The 15856-nt window shown below is 48.7% G+C and overlaps 1 protein-coding gene across 2 annotated transcripts in view; it reads right to left on the minus strand.

The window, feature by feature from the left end:
• Positions 1–1488: 1488 nt before the first annotated feature.
• LOC127583826 (cartilage intermediate layer protein 1-like) overlaps positions 1489–15856 on the minus strand; it is a 33579-nt gene continuing 19211 nt past the window's right edge. For both annotated transcript variants that reach the window (XM_052040192.1, XM_052040193.1), the window contains exons 6-9: positions 14393–14707; positions 13253–13361; positions 6383–6540; positions 1489–4849 (exon numbers count right to left, since the gene is read on the minus strand). In XM_052040192.1, coding sequence (XP_051896152.1) covers positions 2478–4849; positions 6383–6540; positions 13253–13361; positions 14393–14707 — 2954 coding nt within the window. In that variant the 3' untranslated portion in view covers positions 1489–2477. The remainder of the gene's footprint in view (positions 4850–6382; positions 6541–13252; positions 13362–14392; positions 14708–15856) is intronic.

The raw sequence follows: 15856 nt of genomic DNA on the forward strand, positions 1-15856 counted from the left end.
GGTTGGTGACCAGTGGTGTTCTACAGGGACCTGTTCTGGGACTCCTGCTCTTTGTAATTTTTATAAATGACTTTGCTGAAGAAGTGGGTGGGTTAGTAAGTTTGCAGATGACATGAAGGTTGGCGGTATTGTGGATTGTCGTTGGTTGTTGTAGGTTACAACAGGATATAGACAGCATGCGGAGCTAGGCGGAGAAGTGGCAGATGGAGTTCAATCCGGACAAGTGTGAAGTGATGTACTTTGGAAGATCAAACTTGAAGATGGAGTACATGGTTAATGGCAGGATTCTTAGCAGTGTGGAGGAACAGAGGGATCTTGGGGTCCAAGTCCATAGATCCCTCAAAGTTGCCACGCAAGTTGATAGGGTGGTTAAGAAGGCGTATGGAGTGTTGGCCTTCATTAGTCGGATTGAGTTCAAGAGCCGCGAGGTAATGTTGCAGCTCTGCAAAACTCTGGTTAGACCACACTTGGAGTATTGTGTTCAGTACTGGTCATCTCATTACAGGAAGGATGTGGAAGCTTTAGAGAGGGTGCAGGGAAGATTTATCAGGATGCTGCCTGGATTGGAGAGCATGTCTTATGGGGATAGGTTGAGCGAGCTTGGGCTTTACTCTTTGGAGTGACACGGGATAAAAGGTGACTTAATAGAGGTGCATAAGCTTATGAGAGGCATAGATAGAGTGGACAGCCAGCACCTTTTCCCCAAGGTGGCAATGGCCAATACCAGAGGACATCAGTTTGTCAGAGGTAGGTTTTTTGCCGCACTGCCATGGGTGGTGAGAGAGGCTGATACAATAGGGGCACTTAAAAAACTCTTAGATAGGCACATGGAGGGTTATGGTCTGTGTAGGAGGGGAGGGTTAGATCGCTTGTGGAGTAGGTTTATGTAGGTCAGCACAACATCGAGGGCCAAAGGGCCTGTACTGTTCTCTGTTTTTAATAGTAAAATTTTGGGAGGAAAAGAGACTGAGGAACTTAAAATAGTCTTCATCACTAGTGAAAGGTTACTAGGTAAATTAATGGAACAAAGGGGCTGACCAGTCCCATGGTCTTTCACAGACGGGACTGTGGAGTTGGTAGGTGTATGGGTTGTGATCTTCCAAAGTTCCCTTGATTCTGAAATGGCCCCAGCAGATCAGAAAACTGCAATTCCAACACTTCTATTCAAGAAAGGAAGGTGACATGAAACAAGATACTGAAGGTTAATGAGCTTGACATTTGTCAGTGGGAAAACGTTGGAATTAATTGTGGGAAGTAGTAGCAAGATATTTAGAAAATTGTGGTACAATCAGGCAGAGTAAACACTGTTTTATCAAAGGACTATGCTGTTTGATGAAGTTATCTTGAGGATGTAACATGCAGGTGGATAAAAAGAAACTAGCTGATTTAGATTTCCAGAAGAATTTGGTGAAGGTTTATTGACCTGAAATGTTACTTTGAGTGTTTCCGGTACTTTGTTTTTTAGATTTGCAGCATCTGCAGATATTTTCACTTTCTTAAATTGCCATCTTGGTCTGGAAAAATCCCATGCAGCACAGAACAGTTTGTGATCTTACTGTGGCCTCTCCTACACCTTGTCATTATCCTCCTGACTTCCAGATGGTGAAGGAGTGTGGGATCTGTTTGCAGGGGAGTAGACTGCCAATGAAGCTGCCTATGTGACAAGGTATACTGCGCAGGCTGATTACTGACTGATCACACCCCCACACCACTGATGATAAAGAGTGAACATTGGAACCACAGTCAGAGGAGTAGACTTGCCAGCTGACCCATACTCTGAGGGATGTTTGTACATGATAACCTATCCCTGACTTGGCTGAGTTAAGTGATTTGAAACTAGAATAATGAACAGTGATGGTGTTTCTGGAAGCTGCAACACCCAACCTGTGTAAAGTTTAGTTGGGCAAGGATTCCAGTCTGTCTTGTTGTAAATGGCAAAGGACAAAGTTTGGTAAGTTTGTTCCTAGCTCAATGGAAAGTGTTTCTCCTTACAGCATCAAGCTGCACATGAATTCAAATGTCTTCCTTTAGTTTATTTTTGCTGGAAGGAAAACTATCCCCAACTCATCTAACCCCTCCAGCACTGTAGTCCTGCAGCGTTAAGGATTATCGCCAGTGCAATCATATTTAGCAGAAGAACAATGTAGATGTAAAACTTGAGCTATTTATTTTACAAACATCTGGTATTCCATAATACTAACTACAAGCAGAATAATTATATCAAAGGTTGAAGTAAGTTCAAGCTGGCACATCAAGGGAAAGGTATTTACTGCCAGTTTAAATCCCAGTTTACTCAAACACATTGTATATGGTGTAAACTGGAAAGCACTGTTTTGAAACACTACCAGAAATAAATAGAATGGAGAACTGATATCACAGTTCAGAATTCGGAACATTTCCTCCCTATGGAAGACTTGACCTTGTTACAAGTTTTTGAAACTACATAGTTTGGAGCAAAGCACTGGTTTAATCCACATTCACTGAACAACAGGTTCTCCTGCCTTCACTCTTGGTGCCTGTCTCGGTTGTCTCGATTTATTAAACAGGCGAAGGCCCCACAGTTTAACTCCCTGTCCCCGACCTCTCTTCCCTCTTCCCATCCTTTGATTATACACAGGTGGCTGTCCTGGGAAGGTCTGCAGGCTCTGGAAGATGTTCTGCTGACTCACTGGCTTGTCCTCACAGTTAAAGGTCAGTGCAATACCCACATTAGACTTCATGACTCTGGAGACACTGTCTGAGCTTCCATCAAAACATCTCCCCAGTGCTATTTCCTTGGCTGTGGCTGGATCCTGGTCAGTTACTGTGTAGATGCCATAATTGTGGCCCAGAGGATCGAGTGGAGCCAGCATGGTGAACTCACTGGTGTCATTGTTAACAGCTAGAGGCAGATGGTTGACCAAATATTCCCGTAACATATTGTTCACACTTTCCATGTGGCAGTGACCTTGTGGGATGACCTTCACTAGTGTACGGTCAACACGCTCTTGGTCATAGAGTGTGCCACTGCATTTGAACTCCAGACAGACAGCAGATACACCAGGCTGGTTCACATCACGAGTGCTCCGGACATCACGGAGGCCGTACAACTGCCCCACTGTCCGAGGGTGAGTTCCTCCCAGGTTTCGAGACCTCACGGTGATTTCTTGTGTTCCAATGAGCTTCAGCTTGATGTAACAAGCTCGGAACTCCAGTGGCCGTGGCCACCATGCGAGATAGTCTTCTGTCCAACTCATTGGGTCGTCGTCATTGAAGGCTACAGTGTTGTAGTCATATCTGTCACCCTCCACTCTGTAAAAGCGGAAATGGCCAGCACTAAAGGGAGCCTCTTCACACTCTCTCAGTTTCTCGTAGGGGTAAACGGGACCGTTCACCTCCTCTGCTGAGTTGGGGTTGGGCTTGGCCACATTGATACTGAAAGCTGTCCGCTTGGCCCTGGGGTCCTGGTGGTCTGACCGCCGGTACTGCAGCTTCTGCAGGTAGGGCTGCTGTACACCAATGTTGGAATTCAGAGTGTGGGAGGAAGCCACAGCCTCGAGCTCCTCTCCCCCGAGAGTTGCCATCACATAGGCAGAGTACGCGTGGGGCTGCCGCTCATCGCAGAAAGCCGGCACACAGGCACCATTGGAACCAGTGATCACACTGTCAAAACGGCCCCAGGCCCGCGGATTGGCGCTAAATCCTGGCGCTGGTTCCAGGTTAATGAGCGATACAACTACTCCCTCTAACTGATCTCCAGACATAAAGCGATCACCTCGGAAGGATCGGACTTTCACATAGCACCTCCTGCTTTCTGGCACATCCAGGTTAAAGAGCCTCCTCTCCCGAATCTCCATGTTACCCACCAGGAAAGTTCGCTCTTCACGTTTACCTCGACGGCTTGGAGCAAAAGTGAAGTCCCCTTCTTCTTCCCAGAAGCCAGTTCTGGGATTGAGTGACCACAGCTTCATCTGTTCCAGGTGTGCTGGCATATTGACTTGGGCTGTGTCCAAAAATACCCTCACCTGCCCTGCACTGAGACTGTTCACTGCTGCCTCGTCTGTGAAATCCAGAGAAAACATGCCATAGGTTCTCAAGGGTAGAATGTCCCCTTCTTCACTAACAAAGTTGAGGTCACTTTGTGCTGCTGAGGCTAATGAGATATCTCTGGGATCCAGGAAGGTGATGCTGGCTTTCACCAGCCCCCTGTATGGTTCCCCGTTCTGTCTGTAGAAGGAGTTGGCTGGGATCTCCAGCTCAGCCACTGGGTTTTGGTTTTCTTTTGCACCCAGGCTGATGGTGTTGCTGACGGAACAATCCAATGTCATTGCTGGTCTCTTCCTTACAAGCCTGATCTCGTGAAACACAGCACCTCCTTTCCTGTTAAAGGGCAGTACCTTTGTGGTATTCACAAACTTCTGATGGCGGTCCACAAAGATGAGGACCAGCCGATCGGTGTTGGCTGGGACCACCAGCGAGAAGGTGCCTTTGTACCCAGTTATGCTGATTTTCTTCCCCCCCATGAAGATCTGTCCAAATCGCATGGGTTCCCCGTTATCAGCAGCCACTGCACGGCCACGGACAGTTGCTTTGGTGTCAGTGCACCTCTGGCATCCACATCTGGTCACCACCCTGACGGGGAGTGTGTACCTGGAGCAGGAAATGGTCCTGTCCTCTAACTTCACCGCTCCACAGCAATACCTTGTTGCATCTTTGCACACCCCCTCTGGTTCCTCGCCCCCAGCGCACGCTGTTGCAGGACATCTCCCCACATCGTAGTGAAAGGACTGACTCTGGTTCTGGTAACAGTCAGAAGGGAGTCGAATTAAGTAGCCCTGAGGGGTCGGGTTACATGAAGGAGCAGTCAGTGCTGTGAAAACAAGAACCCACAGACACGTTCAGTGTCACACAACAGGAGCATCTGCAGCTCTACTGGAAGTGGCAGCGTGCCCTTACAAAGGCAGAAGTCACCAGAACTACACAGCAGGCCCTATCCCACCGCTGGAGGGAGGAATGGGTGACCCTGCAGCTGGCAGACTAGAGTTTTCCATCTGAGGACTAGCACTGGTTTTCCATGGTATAATTTGGAATGCCGCCACTGTGTCAGGAGATGGAGCAGAGTTCTTGAACAACTTCTCAAATCAGAACACAGTGAGCTGGAGAAGGGACGGTGCTGGTCCTCATTGGGGAGCATCTTGGAAGCAGTGATCATAACTTGGGGTGAGACATGAGTGAACCGAGGAGGACTGGGCGCAGATACTTGAAGGTAAACAACATCAGAGCAGTTAGAGGCTTCAGGGAGGGAGGGATGGTGAGGGTTGGAACCTCATGGAAACATCACCAACCACAGGCTCACCAGCCTGACTGGGAAATGTATCATCCTTCCCGGCCACTGGCTCTCAAACAGCCATGTGGGAGCACTATCACCGAGAGGACTGCAATGGGTCAAGATGGTCACTCACCACCACTGGGGAGCTAGTGATGGGAGTAACTGCTGGCTCACCAGCAAATCTCACTTCCTTAGAAATGAAGAAATAATGTCCCTACTGAAACATGTTGGTTCCTCCTTGATGCTGAGGAACATTGGGCAGGATAAAGCAAATCAGGCAAGTATGTGACCTCCCCAGAGTTTAACACTTCAAAAAACCCCCAGGGGACTACAGAAGGTGCAGGAATGAAATTAGGAAAGCTGGCCTGGGAAATCAAGGGAAACCCTAGTATGCTCTAAAAATATTGGTTTGAAAGGAAAATTGGTAATGACAGCCTAGGAATGGAAAGGGGTAATGTCAGTCAAACCTCAACTGCTCAAGTGAAGACTGGATTGTACTGAGACAGCTGGTGTCCCTCAATGGAACCTGGGTCAAGCCAGGAAAACCCTGTGCAATTTCCTGGGAGAAATGTACATGCCAGGAAACTCCATGGAACTGTCCCATTTGAATCCACACAGGCAATCCAGCTGGGGTAATCCACACGGGAGCACCGCACTGTGGAAGGGGCAGACCCAAGGGAGGGCCGCACTGTGGGAGGGGCAGACCCAAGGGGCAAGACCCTATCACGGGGCAGTGCTGAAAGGGAGACATCCTGTCGGGGAAGGATCATGGATCACTGCCACGGTTACTGAGGACCAGCACTACGGTGAGCGAGGTTGATAGCAGACCAGGCCTCGTGGATGGAAAATATTCCTTGGAATTATTTCCGAGTTCTTCCACACATTCTGGGGTCAATATTTATCGCTCAGTAAATCCCTCTGAGCTGTGTCCCACTGCCCCTTTCGACATCAGTGTAGGTGGTGTGACATGTAGGCTGGTTTACCCTGATGTAGTGAAGGGTGGGGGATGGGAGGAAATATGGTTGAGAAATTCTCTAAGCAACAGTTAGCTGTAAATGAGTTGCATTCTCAGACCTGTCACGGTGAGTGTGGCTGGCTGGGATTTAATGGAGCCCATGGAGTTGCTGGCACGACACATGTACTGCCCAGCATGTTGAGGTTGTAGCTGGTGTAACGCAAGCACACTGCCAGATCCCGCTGTTGTCACATCCAGCAACGAACCATTGTGATACCTACAGTGGGAAACAATGTGCTGTGTAAATGGTACTGAACAGAGGCAAACATGTGATGTGCCAGGTTACAGGGGCTATCCTGCACAGAAACACTCCAAGCTAGTGATTATGCTCCACCTGAGCCCCTCCAATCACTCCTCACCCTAATCTGCAAGTCTCACGTGTTTATTCTCTCCTCCCTCACGTACATCCACTCTCCCCTGAAGTGTACCAATCTGATTCACTTCAACCTGTGGTCAGCCAGGCAGCTGCGAGGGTCAGGTCTCGACTCAGCGCAAAGTTGAGTCATCTTCTGCACTTGGCCAATAACTTGTGGGCCTGTCACAGGATGTCCTGGATACCCCATCACCGACACCGCTCTCGCAATGTGTTCCTCAGGAAACAAAAAGCTGGAGGAACTCAGCAGGTCAGGCAGCATCTGCTGAGGGAAATGAACAGTCCATGTTTGAGGGCGAGACCCTTCATCAGGACTGGTGAGTGGTAGGTGGATCCAGGTGAGGGGGGGAGAAGAGAGCTGGACGAATGTGACAGTCACATGACTGCCCACTGAACCCAGTATCCAATTACCGATCTCAGCCAACAACAACCTTTCCCTCAGTGTCAGCTGGTCATTGACTTCGGGAATTGGGTGGAATACATGCCCATCTGCAGCAATGGTGTTGAGGTGGAGATGGTCGACAGCTTCAAATTCCTAGGTGTAAATATCATCAACAATTTGTCCTGTTCCAACCACGTGGACACTATGGTCAGGAAAGCTCACCAGCACATCTACTTACAACAAGCCCAGAAGATAGAGGGGAACAGGTGAGTGTTGTTTACTTGGATTTCCAGAAGGCATTTGATAACAGAACACTACAGCACAGTACAGGCCCTTCGGCCCACAATGTTGTGCTGACATTTTATCCTGCTCTAAGATCTATCTAACCCTTCCCTCCCACATAGCCCCCTATTTTTCTATCATTTGTGCACCTATCTAAGAGTCTCTTAAATGTCCCTAATGTATTTGCCCCCACAACCTCTGCTGGCAGTGTGTTCCATGCACCCACTGCTCTAAAAAAAACTTAACCCTAACATCCCCCAATCACCTTGAAATTATGTCCCCTTGTGTTAGCCATTGTTGCCCTGGTAAAAAGTCTGACTGTCCACTCAATCTATGCCTCTGATCATCTTGTACACCTCTATCAGGTCACCTCTCATCCTCCTCTCCAAAGGAAAAAGCCCCAGCTCACTCAACCTATCCTCATAAGACATGCTCTCCAATCCAGGCAACATCCTGGTAAATCTCTGCACCCTCTAAAGCTTCCACATCCTTTCTATAAAGAGGTGACCAGAACTGAACACAATACTCCAAGTGTGCTCTGACCAGAGTTCTATGGAGCTGCAACATCACCTCGCAGCTCTTGAACTCAATACCCCAACTAATGCAGGCCAACACTCCATACACCTTCCTAACAACAATATCAACCTGCATGGCAACCTTGAGGGATCTATGGACATGGACCCCAAGATCCCTCTGTTCCTCCACAGTGCTAAGAGTCCTGCCATTAACCTTGTATTCACCTTCAAATTCAATCTCCCAAAGTGTATCACTTCACACTTGTCCAAGTTGAACTCCATCTGCCACTTCTCAGCCCAGCTCTGCATTCTATCAATATCCTGTTGTAACCTACAGCACCCTTCTACACTATCCACAACACCACCAACCTTTGTATTATCAGCAAACTTACTAACCCACCCTTCCACATCCTCATCCAAGTCATTTAGAAAAATCAAAGAGCAGGGGTCCCAGAACAGATCCCTGTTGAACACCACTGGTCACCGACCTCCAGGCAGAATACGCTCCATCTACCACCACCCTGTCTTCTATGGGTGAGCCAATTCTGAATCCACACAGCCAAGTTTTCCTGGATCCCATGCCTCCTGACTTTCTGAATAAGCCTTCCATGAGGAACCTTATCAAAAGCCTTACTGAAATCCATGTACACCACACCCACTGCTCTACCTTCAATGTGCTTTGTCACATCCTCAAAGAATTCAGTCAGGCTCATGAGGCATGACCTGCCCTCAAAGCTATGCTGGCTGTCCCTAATCAGCCTCTGCTTCTCCAAATGCTCATAAATCCTGTCTCTAAGAATCTTCTCCAGTAATTTGCCCACCACTGAAGACTCACTGGTCTGTAATTCCCAGGGTTATCCCTACTCCCTTTCTTAAACAAAGGAAAGAAAATTTGCCACCCTCCAATCATCTGGCACTAGTCCTGTGGCCAGTGAGGATGCAAAGATCATCGCCAAAGGCACAGCAATCTCTTCCCTTGCTTCCTATAATAACCCTGGATATATCCCGTCCGGCCCCAGCAACTTATCTATCCTAATGTTTTTCCAATAGTTCCAGCACATCTTTCCTCACATCGACATGCCCGAGCACATCAGCCTGTTGTACACCATCCTCACAAACGTCAAGGTTATTTGCTGCTATTGACGGGTCTGTAGAATACTCCCAATAGAGTGATTGCTCCCCTTCTGTTTCTGACGTCCACCCACAGACTCAGTGGACAATCCCTCCAGGACGTCCTCCCTTTCTGCAGCTGTGACACTGTCCCTGGTCTGCAAAGCCACTGCCCCACCTCTGTTACCTCCGTCCCTGTCCCTTGTGAAACATGTAAACCCCGGAATATCCAACAGCCACTCCTGACCCTCGCAACAGCCACTCCTGACCCTCGCAACAGCCAAGTCTCTGTAATGGCCACCACGTCATAGTTCCATGTACTTACCCACACTCTAAGTTCATCAGCCTTGTTCCCGATACCTCTGCATTAAGGTAGATACTTCAGCCCATCCACCTGACTGCAATTTTGTCCTTTCAACTGCCTATCCTTCCTCAGTCTTTCTACACTCTGCATCTACTTGTACATTAAATGAGCCAAGCTCTGACCCATCACTCAGGTTCCCATCCCCCTGCCAAAATAGTTTAAACCCTCCCCAACAGCTCCAGCAAACCTGCCTGCAAGAATATTGGTTTCACCCTCCAGTTCAGGTGTAACCCGTCCCTTTTGTACAGGTCATACCTTCCCCAGAAGGGATATCAATGATCCACAAATCTGAAACCCTGCCCCCTGCACCACCTCCTTGCTATGCATTCATCTGCCAAATCAACCTATTTTTACCCTCACTGGCATGTGGCACAGACAGCAATCCAGAGATTACTACCCCTGAGGTCCTGCTTTTCAGTTTCCTACCTAGCTCCCTATATTCCTTCTTCAGAGCCTCATCTTTTTTCCTACCTATGTCATTGGTACCAATATGTACCACGACCTCTGACTGTTCACCCAACCCCCTTCAGAATGCTGTGGGCCCAATCTGAGACATCCCTGACCCTGGCACCCAGCAGGCAACATACCATCCGGGAGTCTTCAACATCCACAGAATCTCCTGTCTGCCCCCCTTACTATGGAATCCCCTATCACTACCACCCTCCTCTTCTGCCCCTTCCCTTCTGCACCACACAATCTGGCTCAGTGCCAGAGACCTGGTCACTGCAGCTTTCCCCTGGTAGGTCATCCCCCCCAACGGTATCCAAAGTGATATACCTGCTATTGAGGGGAACAGCCATGGGGTGCTCTGCACTAACTGCCTATTCTCCGTCCTTCTCCTGACAGTCACCCAGCTACCTGCCTCCTGCAGCCTCGGAGTGACTGCCTCCCTGTAGCTCTTGTCTATGTACTCAGTATCCCGTAGGAGCTGAGGGTCATTCAGCTGCAGCTCCAGTTCCCTAACACAGTCTGTACAGAGCTGCAGCTGGATGCACCTCGTGCAGATGTAGTTATCAGGGAGATTGGATGTCTCCCAGAACTCCCACATCTCACAAGCTGAACACACCACTGACCCTGGAGCCAGTTTCACTGCTCTGCACTGAAGGGAACACCACAGTAAAGAAAGAAACTTACCTTCACCTCTTCTCACCAAAGCCTCTCAGCTCCCCACTCTAACACTGACCACTCCACTGCTACCTGCCTTCCCTTTATTTGCTGCTGTTAATCAGCCAATCAGCAGGTAACAATTTGCAAATGTGCCTCGTTTAGACTTTTGCAAGGTGAAACTCACCAGCTCAGGCACAGAGACTCATCTCTTTCTAAAGGTCCCGCTCCAACTCCCGACTCTGCAAGGTGAAACTCACAAGCCACATAAGGTGCTGCATAAAAGACTTATCCACAAGATAAGGATGCATGGAGTTGGGGTAATGTATTAACATGGATAGAGGATTGATTGACCAATAGAAGGCAGAGAGTTGGGATAAATGGGTGTTTCTCTGGTTGGCAATCAGTGGTGAGCGGAGTGCCTCAGGGGTCGGTGCTGGGCCCACAACTGTTCATGATATACATTAATGATTTGGAGGAGGGGACCGAGTGTAGCGTATCTAAGTTTGCTGATGACACTAAATTGAGTGGAAAAGCAAATTGTGCAGAGGATGCGGAGAGTCTGCAGAGAGATATAGGTAGGTTAAGTGAGTGGGCAAGGGTCTGGCAGATGGAGTACAGTGTTGGTAAATGTGAGGTCATCCACTTTAGAAGGAAAATAGAAGATCAGATGATTATTTAAATGGTGAAAGGTTGCAGCATGCTGTTGTGCAGGGAGACTTGGGAGTGCCTGTGTGCATGAATCGCAAAAGGTTGGTTTGCAGGTGCAACAGGTTATCAAGGCAGCAAATGGAATGTTGGCCTTCATTGCTGGAGGGATTGAATTTAAGAGCAGGGAGGTTGTGCTGCAACTGTACAGGGTACTGGTGAGGCCGCACCTGGAGTACTGCGTGCAGTTCTGTTCTCCTTACTTGAGGAAAGATATACTGGCTTTGGAGGCAGTGCAGAGGAGGTTCACAAGGTTGATTCCGGAGATGAGGGGGTTAGCCTATGAAGAGAGATTGAGTCACCTGGGACTATACTCACTGGAATTCAGAAGAATGAGAGGGGATCTTATAGAAACATATAAAATTATGAAAGGGATAGATAAGATAGAGGCAGGAAGGTTGTTTCCACTGGGAGGTGAGACTAGAACCAGGGGACATAGCCTCAAGATTCGGGGGACTAGATTTAGGACGGCGATGAGGAGAAACTGCTTTTCCCAGAGAGTAGTGAATTTGTGGAATTCACTGCCCAGGGAAGCAGTAGAGGCTACATCATTAAATATATTTAAGACACAGTTAGATTTTTGCATTGTAGGGGAATTAAGGGTTCTGGGAAAAGGCAGGTAGGTGGATCTGAGTCCACAGCAGATCAGCCATGATCTTATTGAATGGCGGAGCAGGCTCGATGGGCGGACGGCCTCCTCCTGCTCCTATTTCTTATGTTCTTACTTCCTCAGAAGGCTAAGGAAATTCGGCATGACCTCGATGACTCTTACCAATTTTTATAAATGCTCCATAGAAAGCATCCTATCAGGATGTATCACAGCTTGGTACGGTAACTGCTCTGCCCAAGACCACAAGAAACTGCAGAGAGTTGTGGACACAGCCCAGCACATCACACAAACCAGCCTCCCCTCCACTGAGTCTACATTTCTTGCTGCCTCAGGAAAGCAGCCAACATAATAAAAGACCTCTCCCACCCCAGACATTCTCTTTTCTCCTCTCCTGTTGGGCAGAAGATACAAAAGCTTGAGAACACGCACCACCAGGCTCAAGGGCAGCTTCTATCCCACTGTTGTCAGACTCCAATGGACCTCTCATATGCTTAAAGATGAACTCTCGATCTCCCAATCTATCTCATTGTAAACCTTGCACCTTATTGTCTACCTGCACTGAACTTTCTCTGTAACTTTAACACTATATTCTGCATTCTGTTTTTACTACCTCGATGTTGTTATGTACAGCATGATCTGTCTGGACAGCATGCAAACAAAAGCTTTTCACTGGATCTCAGTACATGTGACAATAATCAACTAATACGACTGATTTCAGCTGCTGACAACTAATCCCAGACCCTAATCCACCCAACTATCTACCCAATGCCCCATCCACCAATCCCTACCTCCTGACTACTGAACACAGCCTCCAACTACCAGTCTGACTGCCCCACACAGACTGACCCCAGCCCTCGATTACCAAAACCACTGAGTACCAACAACGCAGCTCCCGACAACCGATTCCACCCCAATACAGATCCCAATGTTCCCAACTACCGATCCTATCCTAATACAAATCCCAACGTTCCCGACTACCGATCCTATCCTAATACAGATCCCAATGTTCCTGACTACCGATCCCATCCCAATGTTCCCAACTACCGATCCCATCCCAATATTGACACCAAAGCTCCTAACAACTAACTCTCCCCTCTGACTACTGATGGTACAACACCACCGACCCTAATGCTCCCCGAGTACTGCTCCCATCTTCCACCACTGATCCCAACCCACTCCACGACTATTGACCCTGGTCCCACTGGAGACTGCCGACCATGAGTACCAGCCCCAACACCTCATGGGGACTGATCCCAGCCCCCAAGTGTTAATCCCACCACCCGGCCACCAGCTCCAGCCCTCAACAACCCACCTCTCCTCCCTGACCATCAGTCCCACCACCGACCCCAGCTGCTGATGATCCAACCCTTGACTACTGATCTATTCCACTGACCATTGATCCCTTCCCCAGAGGTTCCAGGGATCAAGAGGAACAGAGACATCAAGGGAAAGGAGCACAAACGGAATGGAAGGGTTGTTACCAGGAGTACTTGTTAGCAGGTGGATCACACACAACCTGGCAGCAAAAGGTGACACCTTGTCCCTCACGCCTGACCTTGCTCTGGGGCTGTGTCCTGATGAAAGGCTTCTCTGCAGAAAGATGTAACAAAACCGTGATTTCAGGTAATTGGGAACCCTCTGATGGTATGTTGGTTGTAACAGCTGGTTTCTGGTTATATCAGTTGGTTACTGGTTGTACTAGCTGTTATTTGTTGCATCATTTGGACTGGTTATATCAGGTATCACAGTTGGTCAACAGCTACACAAGTTTGTTGGTGTTGAATGTTACACACCCCCTCCTTCTGCCCTCCTCCCCCTCGCTGATCCTCCCCTCGCTGCCCATCCCTCCCCATCTCCTCTCCACCACCGTTCTCTGTAATGGTGAGGATGTGTAATTGCTCCCGGTGTGGCATAGGGAGGGGCAGGTCCACATCCTTCTCTGTGACACGCCCACTCCTGCTGCATGGTCTCCGTAGTTACACAGTTCTCCCTGTAACACACCCACCTAAAGTACACAACATCACTCTTCCACACTGCTCGCTATGAACACACCACTATTCTGCACTCCCACTGTTACGCACACTTCACTATTACAGCACCAGTGCATGTGCTGCACCCCTCCTGTACACACCTTGCTCTGAGGAATATGGAACAGTCAACTGTGTAGAATAAAGGTGGATAATGATGAATGATGTATAGTGAAAGGTGTCTGATAAAGTCCGATGTGTAACAGTGAGGTTGTGTAATAGTGGAGTGTCTAAAATAGGGAGGGCTGTGTAATTGGGAGTGTAACGGTGAAGAGTGGACTGTGTGTTTTGATGATGTGTACAAAAGTGGTGTATAACATTGAGGGGCGTGACGTACTCAGGGATGTGCAATAATGACCAGTGTAACAGTAGATGGTGTATCGTTATGTTGAAGTGAGGGGTGTGTAATGTGACTGGTGTAATAGTGAGGAGTGTGTAAGTGTGAAGGTTGTGTGTCAGTGATGTTTCTACAGTAGTGAAGGGTGTGTAACACAACAGGAAATGTGCAAACCAGTGGCCTATGTAACAGTGAATGGTGTGTAATTACATGCCTCCTGTGAGCTGTGTAACACAGAGTGCAGTGTATTTCCTTACCAGATCTCCTGAGCTTTATGTCAATGTTGGAGACTTTGCTGGTGCTTTTGCTCAGTGTGACAACAGCAATTCCATAACGGGGTTTTCTAATCTCCACAGCAGTGTTTCCATCGGGACAGAGGCCAGGAATCCTGAACTTGCCGTTGTCATCACAGACTGCCAGTGGTGTGTCGGACCTTCCCCGCAGGTGGACAGTTGCCTTGGAGGCTGGAGCACCGTCCTGGAGACGCACTGAACCATACAGCAGGTAGTCTTCACATATACACTGGGTGCAGGCTGCATCCACACGGCCCATGGTGCAACTTAGCTCACAATCTGCAACACACCATGCAGGGTCAATCAGAATTGATTCAATTAAAGGACCAAAACATTTCCTTTCCCTATTCCAGACTCAATCCCATTCCATCCACTCCCAGACTGGAATGGAAGTCTTTTTGCCTACAACTTCCTTCCTACCAGCCTTCACATTCAGGGGCCCAAGCTCCTCAATTCCCATACCTCCAGCACCAGGCACAATTCCCATACCTCCAGCACCAGGCACAATTCCCATACCTCCAGCACCAGACACAATTCCCATACCTCCAGCACCAGGCACAATTCCCATACCTCCAGCACCAGACACAATTCCCATACCTCCAGCACCAGACACAATTCCCATACCTCCAGCACCAGGCACAATTCCCATACCTCCAGCACCAGACACAATTCCCATACCTCCAGCACCAGGCACAATTCCCATACCTCCAGCACCAGGCACAATTCCCAATGCCCCCCCCCCTCCTTCAACATGCCCAAGGGCAGCAATTTTGGGCCCCGAATCTAAGGAAGGATGTGCTGGCCCTGGAGAGGGTCCAGAGGAGGTTCACAAGAATGGCCCCAGGAATGAAAGGTTTGTCATACGAGGAGAGTTTGATGTCTCTGGGCCTGAACTCAATGGAGTTCAGAAGGATGAGGTGGGGATCTCAGTGAAACCTACCAGATACTGAGAGGCCTGGATAGAGTGGATGTGGAGAGGATGTTTCCATCAGTGGGAGAGTCTAGGATCCGAGGGCACAGCCTCAGAATAGGGCGTCCCTTTAAAAGTGAGATGAGGAGGAATTTCTTCAGATAGGCGGTGAATCTGTGAAATTTGTTGCCACAGAGGCTGCGGAACCAAGTCATTGGGTGTGTTTAAAGCAGATTCATAGGTTCTTGATTGGTAAAAGGGTTAAGGCTTCGGCGAGAAGGGGGGAGAATGAGGTTGAAAAAATCAGCTATGATTGTTGGCAGAGCAGACTCAATGGGCCGAATGGCCTAATTGTGCTCCTGTATCTTGTGGTCTTATGGCGTGTTCCCACTGGAATGTTCCGGTTCATTCTTCCCTCTCCAGCACATCCCCTTTCCCCCCACTGTCCTGGGACCCGGGCATTCATCCTGTGCAGCAGGTTTTCTTCAGTCAGTAACATGCTGCACTTGGTGTACACA

Source organism: Pristis pectinata, chromosome 28 (assembly GCF_009764475.1).
Source record: "Pristis pectinata isolate sPriPec2 chromosome 28, sPriPec2.1.pri, whole genome shotgun sequence".
In the NCBI taxonomy this organism is placed as follows: Eukaryota; Metazoa; Chordata; class Chondrichthyes; order Rhinopristiformes; family Pristidae; genus Pristis; species Pristis pectinata.